Source organism: Colias eurytheme, chromosome 19, assembly GCF_061535395.1.
Source record: "Colias eurytheme isolate Ceu_HAF_F1 chromosome 19, ilColEury1 Martin Lab GWU primary, whole genome shotgun sequence".
In the NCBI taxonomy this organism is placed as follows: Eukaryota; Metazoa; Arthropoda; class Insecta; order Lepidoptera; family Pieridae; genus Colias; species Colias eurytheme.
The window spans coordinates 6,676,198-6,692,443 of NC_142998.1; the positions used below are offsets into that span (position 1 = coordinate 6,676,198).

Below are 16,246 nucleotides of genomic sequence, written 5' to 3' on the forward strand. Positions count from 1 at the left end.
GACGTCACAGCGCAGTAGTTTACTATGCAAACATAGTTTTTCAGTTAATTATTGTAAAAATTATCAAAATTAAATAATTTTTTTTGTAATTGATAGAGCAAATCGGGAGCAATTTTTTTGCAAAAAAATTTTCTATGAAAAGTGAATATTTTTCATTCTATAGGGAAATCAAGTTTTCAGTATTTGGATGTTTTTTTAAATTTATTATAAATAAACTAATAATTATAGAAGTGGAGCAATTACAGATTCTGATGGAGCATTTAAGGAGCAATTTTTTGAGATATTAATAATTAAAAAAAATAAACTTTCCGCGCTAACTTCCTTCCGGTTATATTTGTCTATTTTTTTGTTTTTCCCATAAAATACTATATTTTTTTTAAATGTACTATATTTTTTACACCTTATTTTGGAAAATACTATATTTTGATGATGAAGTGTTGGCAACCCTAATTGCACTATACAAATACTTAATCACATTCAAGATCGAAAAGCACTACTATACCCCGAAGATCTTTTAACCATTTTACCGTTTTACCCATAAAAATGGCAAATTCATTTTCATAATACTGGCAGCATACGTTGAAGTTTTGTATTCCTTCGTTTATGTAAAATTATTAAGTATTTGTTTACAAAATTAAATAAGCCAAATAATCTACAGAAAACCTGTAAAACGATGTTTAGAAGGCGAAATTTAGAAGCTGTCTAAGAACGACACTTTGACACTTTGTTTGTTTATTTATATTTTATGGTTTACTAGAGGTCCGCCCCGGCTTCGCCCGTGGTACATATTTCGCAATATAAGGTAGCCTATGTCCTTTCTCGGGTATCAAAATATTATCTCCATACCAAATTTCATGCAAATTGGTTCAGTAGTTTAGGCGTGATTGAGTAACAGACAGACAGACAGAGTTACCTACTTTCGCATTTATAATTATTTTAGTATGGATTTGCATTTATTTTTTGAGGTTATGTTTAGAATATTCAGATGGATCACGATTATATAGGTACGGAAACCTGTTGCTAATAAAAGCAGAAATACGAAATATTGTTGCGTTCCTCAATGTAGTACTTACGGAGATACGGGAATAAGTTTTCATTTATTCCCAAAAGACAAAATTATGAAGAATAAAATATAGAAGACTGCTTTAAGAATAGGCAAGCCAATTTCACCATAATTTCACCGTCAATGAGAGTTTGTTCTCATCATTTTCAAGCTTCAGACTTTTTTCCAAACAGTAAGTATAATTATGTTTGGGAACTATATTTTCTATCACCAAAATTTATATTTGTCATCAAGTTGTATCACCTAATAAATAGATCTATCACCACGAAATATTTTCGTTCTCAGATAAACAAAAATTGTTCCCAGGTATGAATTATCAAATTAATCCATACTAATATTATAAATGCGAAAGTAACTCTGTCTGTCTGTCTGTTACTCAATCACGCCTAAACTACTGCACCAATTTTGATGAAATTTGGTATGGAGATATTTTGATACCCGAGAAAGGACATAGGCTACTTTTTATCCCGGGAAAATGACGCAATCCCGTAAATCCCACGGGAACGGAAACTATGCGGGTTTATCTTTGACTGCGCGGGCGAAGCCGCGGGCGGAAAGCTAGTGTTAATATATGTGTAAAATAAGAGATCGATAACCAATAAAATTATATTGCATTACATGAATATAAACTTCGTTCTTTTAATAACGGTTTTGTTACTTAAATAATAGCTCTGTGCTCAGAATGGTAGATCGATTATCGATCCCTGACTGCGACTCCTTTTTATTTGATACTAGCGGCCCGCCCCGGCTTCGCCCGTGGTACATATGAAAAATAGATGTTGGCCGATTCTCAGACTTACCCGATATGCACAGAAAATTTCATGAGAATCGGTCCACCCGTTTCGGAGGAGTATGCAGACTAACATTGTGACACGAGAATTTTATATATAAGAGATTTTGTCACCAATACAGTAGTAACATTTTATTTCGTTCAGATATTAAATTAATAGTATTCGTTACCAATTTAATACATAAATTTATAATTTTAATGAAAAAATGATCAAAGGGGCGGAGACAAAATGGCGCGCTTTAAAAATTGATTATTTTAACTTTAATTAAGTGTTTTATCTACACAATTATGCTAGGCCATAAGCCAGCTATTAAACCAGAGCTGATTATTCAGTGGTAATATTCAAACAATAAATATTGATTATTTTGACTTTAATAATTGTTTTATTTACTACTCTGCTAAAATTTTTATTTAAATATAATTTATACTACCAGTGGAAATTTAGAACCTTGGGAGTCTAGTTAAGTAGCAGAATCTTTTGGTTGAAACGATGATGACAACCCTAATTTTTTATTTGAACTTAATGCAATTTTCTAGTAACATAATATGATTTATTGGTGATCTCTTTAAATTAGTTTGCTTAAATACTTATTAGGACCATATTAGGACACACCTATTATAATACATACAAAAACATTTATTTGGTACTAGACCTTATATCTCAGGATTTTAGGTTATTTATTGTGGAACTGATTTTGCATAGTTTGGTGACTACATTTTGGTGACAGATCTACTATTTTGAGGACAAACCCTATTATTTAAGAAACACAAAACTAATTAAATTGGTGATAGCTTAAATGATACCCATTATGTTTTAATTATTTTATTGTAGTTACATAAATTATATTTATATGTATATTTACTACGACATTGGGGCCTTCAAGAAAAGAGCTTATTTGTCCATAAAAGGCCGGCAAAGCACCTGTAACACTTCTAGTGTTGCAAGTGTTCATAGGCGGTAGTGACCACTTAACATCAGGTGGCCCATCTGCTCCTTTGCTTGCTCTGACATAAAAAAAAAAATTGAAGATGGATTTGAGGACAATAATATAACTGATAACAACAGTCATCTTCATATTGTCATGACTTCATCGACACAAGTCAATTTAGTGGATTACAGAAATTATCGTCCCCGTGAAGATTGGAGTTAAGTGAAGCTTATGAATAGGAAGGGTATTGTAATAGTGGCAATAAATTTTTACAGTGAATAAATAATTTAGTACACAGAGTTGTATTTATTTTTATTATAATTCAGTCATAATTTGATCCATACTCGTTAACTATTCTAGGAAGAAATTTCTCAAAATAAACATTAACAAGACATACACAAATTTCCAAAATATGATTTTCATCAAATGAAACTCTTCTTACAGCTAAATCCTTTCCTATTTCAGAGTAAACTAAATAATCACATTCTGTAATACCTGACAATAACATGCCTACTTGCATTTGAGTATAATGCTGAGTATTTTGTTTCAAATTTTGATTTTTATCCATTATAGGAATTGCATTCATTTCTATAAGTTCATCTGCAGTTAAACGAGTTCCTTCCTTTAATGTCTTAATCTCAATATTTCTAAGAAAATTTTTATCTTTATCCATGGCAGTACCGTTTAGACTTGCAGAAAGCCATGGTAATTCTGGACGAACCAGCAATCCAGACTCTAAAATCATGCAGCTATAATTCTCTGCATTAAATCTCTTGCGAATGCTTCACAGCGAAGGCCTCTGATAGTATCTTCATTCCCAAGGAAATTACTGTGAAAAACCTCTTGATATCTTTTATCCCAATCAGCATTTTTATTAGAATAATAAGTAAACTGGGCTCTCGCTTTGGAGGCTGTTAGTCTTACTTTTCTAGCTTTATGCCAAGAAGGAGTACCCTGCTCAGCCCCCCTAGTCAAGTGGCTTTCTGTTAGCGTAGCGTTCAATAGAATATCTACAGCTTACGTCAATCTCATACATTCGTAGTCTATTCTATTCAACGCTACGCTAACAGAAAGCCACTTGACTAGGGGGGCAGCATTGATTATTTCTGTACTTTGGTCTAATGATTTGAATAAAAAAAAAATCCGTTACGAAAACTGACAAAGCGTCGTCACAGAGTGTCGTTCTTAGACAGATTCACAATTTTGACACTAGAGGCGCTAGTGAGAATCTTTGCATCGCCATATATAGCACTGGCGGAGACTGGCGGAGTTTCGTATTCGTTTTTGATTTCGTATTTTCTTTGACAAGGGCGATGGATGATTGTCATGCTCCATCTGCCTTTTATTTTGTAATCTAAGATAAATGATAATATTTTTACACGTGTACGGTGACGATATTGGGCTTGAGGCAATGCGGCAGACTTGAAAAGATTCAGATAATGATCAAAAGGAACTGTTTTCAAGAAAATTTATCATCTTTGACACAATTGCGTTCTAACAACTAAGAAAAATTGATTAGGAAGTCCATTAATTAGAATATTTACATGGAAAAGTTATCTGAACAAAAACACGAGTTTATCATTTTATTGTATAATTTTCTACAAGCAAGATGTTCTAAAAGACGTATAAATATAAACAATAATATACTACTACAGCTAGTGATCAGTCTTGACACTACGTTGTTGTACTCAACCACTACCAGACTAACTGATAATTTATTCACCTAATCAGCAAGAAAATATAAGTAAACAACTACCCGTTTCAGTTTAACAATAATACTTATAAGACATACATAAATTGTACGGCACAAGTCTATAGCTATTTTGCACCGTACTATTTGATGATGCTGGGTTTGGAGTGAATCAAAATGCCTAGTTGATGTTTTGCTATGCCAGGCCTCGCCGCTTAATGTAGAGCTTGTGGACTGTATGCTTGAGAGTACTTGACGAATGCGTTGACGAGAGTGACGAGAGTGATTTTAGCTCGATTTTTGCGCGTTAATATGCGCGGACTAGTGAGGTGCGTGCGGAGGTAGGCATAGCGCGTTTATTTTCACATAAATTACATAATTTCTCTATATTTATATGACTATTTTTATCATTATTTATACACTATTTATTAATTAACAACTATAATAATGATATATATAATCTGTACATTGTACAATTTCCAAAACTATAACTATAAAATAAAGCATTAACCCTTATTCAAACGCGAGCCTATGGAGGAGCTAACAAAAAAGTAATATACGTTCCTGGGTAATTTTGGGTCGTAGATTTCAAAAATACACACAAAAAAGGGGTTAGTGGGGGGGAAGTACCTTTTTTTCGGTGGGAAGTATATATCCCGTCATCTGTTCTCTCTTGTAAAAAGTTTGGAAAGGTGGGAACTATAGCTCCCAGTGTCCACTCCAGACATCAATATTTTAAATTTTTAAAACACTAGTTAGTTGCCCTGACTCCACTTGTGAATTTAATGTTATCGTAAAAAATTATAAAGATCAAGTTTTTTAATAAAGGAGGTGAAAGTACTCATCAATGCAAGTTTCTTTTACTGAGGGAAGAATTCGGGAATTGAAAAACGAATGACTTCAACATAAAAATGGCATTTTTCTAAAACAAAATAAAAACAATAGGTAAATACTAATGTATTGAGTTAAGATTTCTAATTATCTGATCAGGAAATAACGAATAACAATAAATAAGTTGCTTATACCAACTAAAAAATATTTTTTAGACACACAGATTTTATAATATATAGAATTTCCGAATGTCGTGTGCAGTGACGAACACTGGGATGATATCTTCCCACTTAATTTCAATCGACTCTACCAAGGTATATACGAAAGATTCTGGGCATATTTTTACGTTTCACGCAACCGAAATATAGTCTAGTTTACATAGCTAGAACTCAAATCTACTTATCTAATTTTTTTTTTAGCATTACTCCAAAAACTAAAAAATAACGGTCGTTTTCGGCTGCAAAATCACGTCACCTGACTTTGACGTGTGTTTACCATGACATGTAAGTAATAATTCTCTGAAAACTGTTTCCATGAAAAAAAGTTCTCTAAAATGTTAAGATTGCGTAGATAAATATAACACTGCATTAGGTTTAAGCATATAAAAATAAAACACGATTTACTTCAATCTGAGACGTGGGAAGTATAGCTCCCAGCGTTTTAATAAGGGTTTATACAAACAAACTATGGCTTTTCACTATAAACACTATGATAACACAAACAAATCAACTATTATTTCTATTATATTAAATCTATTATTAAACACAAGTAATTCTCTATATATTTATTATTTACTATATTAAACATTCATATATGTACATACATATTTAGATAGTTATATACGTTTTACATTCAACAGAAATGTAATTGAGACAAACAAACTATTTAACGTTTCGACTTTACGTTATTGAATTTACATAAATTACGTATTTAACTATTTAACTATAAGATAACGATAGATATTAAATTATACTAAAACAATATTAATTACAATAATAAATTATCAAAAAAAGTAAATTGTTAGATCGAGACAGAGCGATCATGCTATTACAAATCTCAAGAGTGAGATAGAACTGTCTTGTTGTCGCTGTCACTTAATAGAGCGAGATACAACAATTTGAATTTACTAAAATCGGGACATTAAAACATAATAATTCAAATAAGTTAAAAAACATAAAAGCTATAAATGATTACATGATCTATATTTAGATTCGTACCTATTGTTCCGAACATTCCCCCCCGCCGTGAACCACTATGTCCATTAAGGTTCACTTGTTAACAGGTGATGGACAATTTTCAACTAACACCACCATCTTCTTGACCGGTCGTCGAAGCTCGCCGCCTCTTGTCTGCACGCCTGCTACTCGTGTCACGCGGCACGCCGTCGTTTCCGGGGTAAATGCGTGATACTCGTCCCATAGGCCACGTGTTTCGAGTACTTATCCAGTACTTAGTGCGACACTCGTTTATCGTAGCTTCAGCCCCCGCGTGATGTAATCGCCTATGTACGTAGTCTATGTATAACTTCGCGATGTGATGATCGCCACATAACACAGGCGGACGCGATTGCGTGGGTGTGATGCCTTCTGTCGCGTTTATACGTGATTTAATTTTCAATAAACCATTTTCTATTTCTATTGACAACGATCGCAGCTTTCCTTTTTCCATGGTAGCTATTTCACTTGAAAACGAGTCGTGTTGTTAAACTCGCACAAGTAATTCTTCAGCACGTCGTAAATGTTCGCTTTCTATGTTTTTAAAGCGACGTTCTTGTTGTACGTTTTTAATACGTAGCGATGAGCCGGGCGCGATTTTCTTTTTCGTATTTTTGCTATTCCAATCGGCGTCGGTTTGCTGATTTTTTCTATTTCTTCTATAACCATAACAAGTTTTATGTGCGGGGCGACATAAATCAATAAACTGTAGTATTCTCGCCGTTGATCGTAGCAGCCGTTTCCATTTGGAAAAGCGTTTTGGGTCGGGCACGGCCTCGTTGTATGTTGCGACGTTGCTTATAACGAGATGTACTCTCTCCTCGCCAGTGGGTGTTTCTATTGTAGGTCGCTCCGTAGGCCACGTAGACGGGTCGTCGCGCAGGAACGAAGGGCCGGTGAACCATCGATGTTGTTTATTGAAGTCTATCGGCACATCTCGAGTTGCATCATCCGCGACGTTGAGTTTAGTGGGAACCCATCGCCAGTCTGATAATGTACTATTTTCTTCTATAGCTGCTATGCGATGTGCGACGAACGGGCGGTACGAGCGCGCGCCGGTCTTGAGCCATGTTAACACGGTTTTACTATCGGTCCAATATGTCGTTGACTCTGGTTTTATGTCGTGTTCTTCTATAATGCTGTGGCTCAGACGACTACCCATCACGGCGGCTTGTAATTCGAGTCTAGGTATAGACGTAAGTTTGAGCGGGCAGACCTTAGCTTTAGCTGCTACGAGTGAAATGTCTACGCCGGTCGTTGTCGACGCTCTCCAATACGCTATTGCGGCGTAGGCTTCCTCGCTCGCGTCTACGAATATGTGTAGCTGCAGCGATGTTGCGTTACTGTAGTGTAAGCTGTACGCTCGCGGTATTTTTACATCTTTTAATTGTATAAGATGTGTAATCCATTTCGTCCACTGTTCAGCGAGATCTTGCGGTATACGTTCATCCCAGCCGGTGCCACGCCTCCATATGTGTTGTAGTATGCGCTTAGCGCCTATTGTGACTGGTGAAGCGAATCCCAATGGATCGAACAGCGACATGAGAATGCGTAGTGTCTCTCTCTTCGTTGGCTGTGAGTTTTCTATGGCGTCAGGTGGTAGACGCGCTAGACTCAGGTGCGCTCCACGTTGCTGCTGCCGTCCAATGATATTGATAATCTCGTTGTTCCCGGTGCTAACGCGTTTAATACGTTACGCGAATTAGACGTCCATTGTCATAGCTCGTAGCTCGCTTCTTTGTGTATTTCGCTTATGAGTCGAGCCGAGTTGATCGCTTCATCGTCAGTGTCGTAGCTATTTAGGAGATCGTCGACGTAGTGGTTTCGTACTATGGCGTTGTACGCATCTGGATCAGATTCTATGTATTTAGCCGCGTTTCTATTCTTGATGTATATTGCTATGGCAGGTGAACACGTTGCGCCGAATATTAATGAAGTCATTCGGTACTCGTCGGGCGCTGTGTTATCTCTGCGGTCGCCACGCCAGAGATATCTAAGTGCATCTCTGTCTTCATTTTTTATTTTTATTTGCATAACATCTCTTTAATGTCTGCTGTTATCGCTATGTTGCGCTGACGGAATCGCATTAACACGCCGGGTAGCGATTGTATTAGATCGGGCCCCTTGAGTAAGTCCTTTCGTTTTCGCAGCCGCGTCGTGAACTATTCGTATTTTCGCTGGTTTAGGAGGGTTAAACACAGCGAAGTGTGGCAGATACCATGTTCTTGCCTCTATTTTTTCAGACGGTGCTCGCTCGGCGTATCCCTTTTCAATGAGCGCTTCCATTTGCTCTGTGTATTTTATTTTCAGCGCTGGGTCGCGGTCTAGCTTCTTTTCTATGTTGACAAGACGTTTTAATGTATTGTCGTAATTGTCGGGGAGTTTGATTTCTGCGTTTTTCCACAGTAGAGGGACTTCATATTTTCCCTGTTTTTCTATAACTCCCTCGTCTAGTGGGCGTAGCGAACGTCTGGGTCGGTGCTCGGTCTCTTTCCCTCTATTAACAACGATTCCAATGCAAAGAATTGTCGCAATTGTTCGTTCATTTCGTCATCAGTAGACTTGACGTAATTTACATTGAAGCATTGTTTCGTTGTACTATGTGCTATTGAGCGTGCACCGTGTAACACCCAGCCGAGCGGCGTGCGGGAGGCGATAGGTTGATGTCGTCGTCCCTTTCTAATCTCCGATGCAATTAATAAGTGCCAGTTATCTTGTCCTATTAGCACTCGTGGTTTTGCTTCTCTATATTGTAGATACATATTTCTTTATATCTTTCAAGTGGCTGCAGTCGTGAAGCCTTAACTAATTTAATATAGTTACAAAAACACGCACTAATTAAAATTATTATGTTCTACTTATAATTATGACCCGTAATCAGTTACATAACAATTACAAATGATTATTTTAGTATATATTGCACGCCTCATAAGCGAAGCGTTGAGGTGGGTACTACTGTCACTTCGCGCAGAACATCTGATTTTTCAAACTTAAAATGTCTTTATGTATCATACATTGCACTTGTAAGATAATACATACACACACATATTAAGAAAAAATACTATTTTTAACATTCATGATATTTTTGATGTCATTTTTGTTATTTAAACTAGTTAAAAAACAGTTTAAAAAAGTTCTGTCTTGGACGTCCGTGTGTCTGTATGTGCGGAGGATTTTCTTGTTAACACGATAGCGACCGAAATACTTTACTAATCGAGTCTTTTTTTTTCTCTTACGCTTGAGTATGCTCAGGAATAGAACCCTTTCATTTTTCAGGGTCTGATTTGATGTGGTTTAATTGTTATTAAATAAACAAAAATAATAATTAATAAATAATTATTAAAAAAAAATTGCAAAATATTTGCATGGTGCAAAAGCTTCGCGTCGCTCAACGAGCTATGGAACGGGCTATGCTCGGGGTTTCTTTGCGTGATCGAATCAGAAATGAGGAGATCCGCAAAAGAACTAAAGTCACCGACATAGCCCACCGTATTAGTAAGTTGAAGTGGCGCTGGGCTGGGCATATAGCCCGCAGAACCGATGGCCGTTGGGGCAAAAAGGTTCTTGAGTGGCGACCACGTACAGGACGTCGCAGTGTGGGACGGCCTACAACGCGATGGACAGACGACCTGATCAAAGTGGCGGGGAGCCGCTGGATTCAGGCCGCTGGTGATCGGTCGTTTTGGAAATCTTTGGGGGAGGCCTATGTCCTGCAGTGGACGTCCTGAAAGGCTGGAAATGATGATGATGATGATGATGAAAAAAAAATTATGAGGCGTGCACTTTTGGATTTTCCAAACTATTTAAACTTTGCATGTCTGCTCATGCTTGGCTCTTATGTCATTAATCTTGGTTCGAATAGTACTCATAACAGCTGATGTGCTGACTGTGACCCAACCTTGGTCTTTCCCGCACTGTTCAACGAATGTTAGCAGGACCATTCTGGCGTTTTCATCTAGTCCTGGCCTGACGTCAATGTTCACGGAATTGAAAGCTTTTGCCTTCCCACCTGTCCATGAGCACACACTCAATGCGCTGTGGCTAAAGACTTCTGTTAATAGCAAGCGTACCAGCGTTCTGCAGTCGTTTGATTCCCGTATACAACGTTTCAGCTCTTTCCTTTTGACGTAAACACCAGTTTGAGGTAGAAGCTCGACGAGTCCTGCCTTCTTCTTTCGGTACTTTAGAGTCCACTTGGTATCATTTGGATCATATTCTGCTGGCAGAGAGAACGTACCTTTTTGCTCACAAATCGATGTCGTTGCGTTTCCCACACTAGTACTGTTATCGATATCTACAGCTGGTATTCCTTGAGTAACTTGTGATATCATGTTGTTAGGTGGAGACACAGAATTCTGGAGGGGCTCAATCGAGTTAGATTTCTTGACTTTTTCTAACAATGTTTCGTATGTTTGTGTACATACAACGATGGAATTTCGCAAGCAATTTAACATGTCACTTGTGAAAGATAAATTGGCTCCCATTTGAGTCAAGAGAGTGCCGATTACATCCAACATGTTCTGATCAGCAATTATTCTGGATTGTTCATGCCGATTTTCCTGTGTGAGATTTTGTTCAACTGGCAGATTTACCTGATTAGCTTCTGGAACTACTTCGTTTTCTGAGTCAATCTCGGTGTCTGTTGCATTTTCAGAATCTGAAGATGTCTCTTGATAAATTGAGCCTTGTTCCTTTTCCAACCATTCGTCCGTCTGACGCACACTTTCCACTGCCCTTGAAGCGCTTTTAGGAAGAGAAGATCCAGCTATTGCTACTACACTGTGACTGGCATCCATCATTGAATCCGTTTCGGTAGCTCGATCAATCATGATTTTTTTCATGCTAGGACATCGGCAGTCATGTTTATTTTGAACCAAAGTAAATTGTGACGCCTGTATTTGGTTAGATGATGGCATAGTTTGGACCTTGATGTTTTCCGTAGAAGAAGCTAATTCTACCATCTGGGTTTCAGAAGTAGCTGCTAGATTTGTATTATAAGATTTCGTAGAACTTTGATTCACTTTTCTCTGTATATTCGGATCTTGGATTAAACAGCTTTTTTGAACATCTAAAAGTCCCTGACTTGGAGTCTTTGAGGTAGAAAGTGATCGTGATCTCTTAGTGACTTTTTGAGGCTTAGAAATGATAGAACTACACGACGATTTAAGCGGAAGGCCATTATCGGCGTTTGTTGTACGCGGATCTCGATAATTCTGTTGATCTTGTTTTTTTCGTTGATGTTCGGCATCCTGATGTAACAGACTCGCTAAGTGGTGTGCAGAAAATTTAATATTCACTTCCTTGGGCTTGTAAATAACGTGAGCTCCGTCAGTATATCTCTTCATCAGTTCATGGTTTTTCACTTCTTGTGAGTACGTGTTGTTAATCGGTGCGTATTGATTTTCATTTTGGGGAAGGAAGTGAATGGGCTGGTTAATCGGGTTCGGTTGATTTTGTATAACGAATCCTCCATTCATCATAGTATGTTGATGATAAGCCTTCTGATCGAGTGTTGGAGTCATGGTTGGCCTTCTAAGCATATCTTGAAGACGTGTGAATTGCTGCAGATAGTCTTCCCGAGTCGGTAAATATTGTTTTTCATGTAATGTCCCAAGCACAGGGTTATACTGGTGAGCTAATTTTGAGAGGTCCTGTGCGGCTGATGTATTCATCATACCTTGGGCACGAGGATCTCTCTGACTAGTAAAGTTTTCTCTCATTCCACGCCTATCGTCATTCAAAAGTGATCTATCAAGTTGTGCCTGTTGTAAGTGATATTGAACTAGTTCTGCAGATTGTGCGACGGTTGAACCACCAACTAAGCCGAGTTGTCTCATTGAGTTTGGTGGATATTGTAGAGTCGCAATGTTTTTTGTGCTACCTTCAAGGCGATATTTCATATCAACGGGATTTTTTACTTCCTTCACTGCTGAAGATTTTTGTTTAGCATTCAATTTTAACATTTGAGTCAGCTTCTCTGAAATGTTTTCATGATGAGAAGTAGATGGCATGCTGTTAATAATGTCTTGAGAGCGCAGAATCGATTGGTTATCAGCCACTTCATTAGAATTTCTCCCACTAACTCCTTGGGGTTGGAATTTCGTATTCAGAGTGCTACTAACTGAAAAAATTGGTGACTGAGGGTATCCATATTGCTGAAAATAATGAGTTTCTCTGCAGTCATTGGGTTCCTTTGATGGTCCAGCAGTTACATTTTGCGAGTGCGGCTTAGGAAGTGAATGTTCATAATGAACCAGTGGAGTTGGTCTCTCGTTCATCGGGTGAGGCTGAGTATTCGGTTTGAAAGTGTTCGGAGGAGTTTTAGTAGATGGTGTTCCATCCATGATACGATCATACAGAACGTTTTGACAACTATCGTGATCTCCTTTAGATTCATTCAGGTCTACAGCTGTCATGCTAACAGGTTGTTGATAGTCTTGGCCAACAGATGGAGGTTGTTGTTTACCCGAAAACTTTGATGAAGAATGTTGCTCAGCTATAAAATTCGTTAACGGTTGTCGATCGATTGGAGGCTGCGATGGAGGTTCTCGAGCAGTTAGAGGCTGTAGAGACAGTTGTTGCTCCGTTGGCGGCTGTGGTGAAAGGTGATGTTCATCCGATTTTGCTGGAGCAGTCTGACCTGCAAGTTGAACTGACTGATCTTCCTTGATAACTTCAGGTTGAGTACTCTGCTCGGTGTTCATCTCGCCATTAGAAGCGTAGTACGTCTTCATCTGACCTTTCTGAATCACCTGATTGCCAGTGATGACTATTGATTGTTCTTGTTTTGAGCTGCTAGACACTGTGGTTATGCGGTCAGTCAGGATAACAGGATTAGCATTTTCATTTAATTTTAAGCACTTAGTATTTAGGCTTTGATCGGGGTCCGGAGATAGCGGTCGTCGTATTGAAATTCTTGGTAGTGGTTTTAGAGGCTTATCTGAGTTGGTTTTTGACCAACAAGATTGACTGGCACTTCGTAGCTTTCTATTCATATGAGGTTCTGTTTTAATATCTGAAACGAGAAACATAAAAAAATCGTTAGTAAATTAGACCTGTAGCAGACGTAGCAGTTGACGTTTCATAAATTCCTTACTTTTTTTTTTTGATACTTCTTTAACAGGTCCATATTTATTCTTCGCTATCCATAAATCACCATCTTCAAGATCGTCTGAAATAGAAATGAATTTCAAAGGTTACTTATTTAAGGATTATTCTATCAATTAACAATCCAATAAGAAGGATATTGATCATCAACAATAGCACTTTATTCACCTGACTCATATTTAAGGTAGGCCTTGTAGAATCTCCATGAATCATTTGGTCGCTTTTTCCTTCTAACGCGTTCTCTCGTTTTCAAGGGATCTTCGTTGTTCGGGTAAGTCACAATTACTATCTTCCGACTTGAGGATTTTTGAGGTATTATCCAGGAATAGGGCACACACACGTAGTCATCAATGCCGTCGAAAGGTAATTCTATGAACTGAACTACATAAAACGATCTTCTTTGATCCCTATTAGTCATTCTCATCTGGTAAAAAAAAAAACAATTAGGCTCATCATCATCATCATGAAAACTCGGTTTTCGATAAACGGAGTAAAATCAATAGCTTTACAACCTTTGAAAATTTGCAATTTTCTTAGCGGGAAGTTAAGAAAAAAACACATAAATGAGCTAATCACAACAATAATCCTGCCGCCTGTTATTGAGTTTCGTCCTCATTTTGAATTGATAGCATGCAGCGGAGCACTAGTTTTTACTACATAAAGTTCTGACGCAGGGAGCAATGTCTATTTTGCTATCAAGTAAAAAAAAAATCATACGGTTCTATAAATCAGATTATATTATAAGGCAGATTCTAATCCTAAGCTATAGAAATAAACATTGATGTAAGTAATGATATCTATTGCCTCTTTCGCCGGAAAATGGCACGTAATAATAGACATTATAATGGTATGAGGCCTCATCTATAAGTAATTAGGCAATTAAGATTTTCTAGTTTAAAATTTAGGTAATCTAAAAAGCCCACTGCTCATGAAATTGTATGTTTTCACTAATCCATTTATTAGCCTAGATAAATCCGTCAGAATCCTAAAGTTTCTTAAATTAAGTGATGTCACAGGACGCGATTCGGTATGCTTAATTTTGATAAGGAATTACCCTCTGGCCTCTACCACATGGTTCTGCAGTTTATTTATAATCCTCGAAAAACTAGGTGAGTAACCACATGCAGTTGTTAAACTCTCCAGATTTATTCTCATATTGACCCAATTTCCACAATTCATGTCATCTAAAAATTCGAAATCACTGAAAAATATTTCAAAATGTGTCGAGTAGTCTAGTGATGTTATGAGTCATATTCCATCCAAAAACGTTTTAAATGAACCATGTTCATTTTACTTCACGCGCTCTACATACCTAACATATTGATCCCTATTATACTTAACATATTGATACCTATTAATTTTATTTCACAACATAGAGGTGAACTATTAGTGGATCTATAAAGTTAAACGCGTCACACAATAAGACGCATCACACTGTAAAACGCCATCTTACGGATTCAGTCGAAATCTCTTTCGTAAGTAGAGTTATAGCTCACAAAATAGTTATGAAAACTTCCGCGTTTCTTCAACAATATACTGGTGACATCTAACGGATGTCGGTCGAACTATTTCATCATTGATGAACCAAGTTAGTTCCAAGAACTTCCGTAGTATTGCGCTAGCTATCCTAACGATATTTCGTTCAACTGTCATAACCTACTATTTCTATAAATAGATTGATTAAATAATTTATAAATCTAGGATTTTATTTAAGAGAACGAATCACGTGGTCAAGCAAACTACATCGATTTTCGAAGTCAATCGAGACTTTTAACGATAAAAGTGGTACGTGATAGTGCGTGTAAGCTCACTTACCTATTTTAACGAACACATTGGAATAATATGTACTTGTTGCATTTACAATTGTAATAAAGATTTATGCCTGTCCCAAATAAGTTTTATCTGTTACATGTGATTACAACGTGTTAATATAAACTCAGCAAACGTCTTATCAATCCATTTCACGACTTTTAAAATTATGACACCTGTTGAGTGGTGCAGAAAATAAAAGGCCAGTCGCGTCGATAAATAAAATGGAGGCTTTATTGCAGATTTGGCAATGAAAAGGTACAGACATAAACTTTTGTTACATACGTGCGCTCAGGTGCGAGGAGGCCGAAGAACTGGACGCAGTGGTCCCCCCACTTAAACAAGCTGTCAAATCATCCACTAAATTGAAAATAGCACTCTCTAACGACACCATCCGAAATTACTAAGCAATTTATATTTACTCAAGTATCCTGCAGATGGCAGTATGACAAATTTGATTAAAATGCCGAAAAGAATTCAGGAATATGATGTTTGAATTTTGTTTTTTTTTTAAGTACACGCTTTATATTAGCTACTAGCGGTCCGCCCCGGCTTCGCCCGTGGTACATATTTACGTTTTCTCTACATAAGAACCATCCTCGTACTTCAAGGAACATAATAGAAAAGAATTATTGAAATCGGTTCAGCCGTTCACACGTGATGCCGTGACAACGCGAAGCGGGTGCAGACCCGCCGCCTTTTTATAGCTCCCGCCGCGAAGCGCGTCGAAAACGGCAACTGATACACAAAAATAATCCTTATGGCATGATTCTGTATTCACGCGCGATGACTTATAGCGTATTTCATGTATAA

General features: G+C 37.3%; 2 protein-coding genes across 2 annotated transcripts; both read right to left on the reverse strand.

Moving 5' to 3' along the window:
- Positions 1-7,004: 7,004 nt before the first annotated feature.
- LOC149900217 (uncharacterized) lies at positions 7,005-8,060 on the reverse strand. The gene has a single exon (XM_090113401.1). It carries the CDS (start codon positions 8,058-8,060, stop codon positions 7,005-7,007), a length of 1,056 nt encoding a protein of 351 aa, XP_089969527.1.
- A 2,216-nt stretch (positions 8,061-10,276) lies between these two features.
- On the reverse strand, positions 10,277-15,735 carry LOC149900218 (uncharacterized). The gene is made up of 4 exons (XM_090113094.1): positions 15,719-15,735; positions 13,793-14,048; positions 13,614-13,688; positions 10,277-13,532 (listed from the first exon to the last, which is right to left on the reverse strand). Exons 2-4 carry the CDS (start codon positions 14,046-14,048, stop codon positions 10,321-10,323), a joined length of 3,543 nt encoding a protein of 1,180 aa, XP_089969220.1. The 5' UTR covers positions 15,719-15,735; the 3' UTR covers positions 10,277-10,320.
- Between the last annotated feature and the right edge of the window lie 511 nt (positions 15,736-16,246).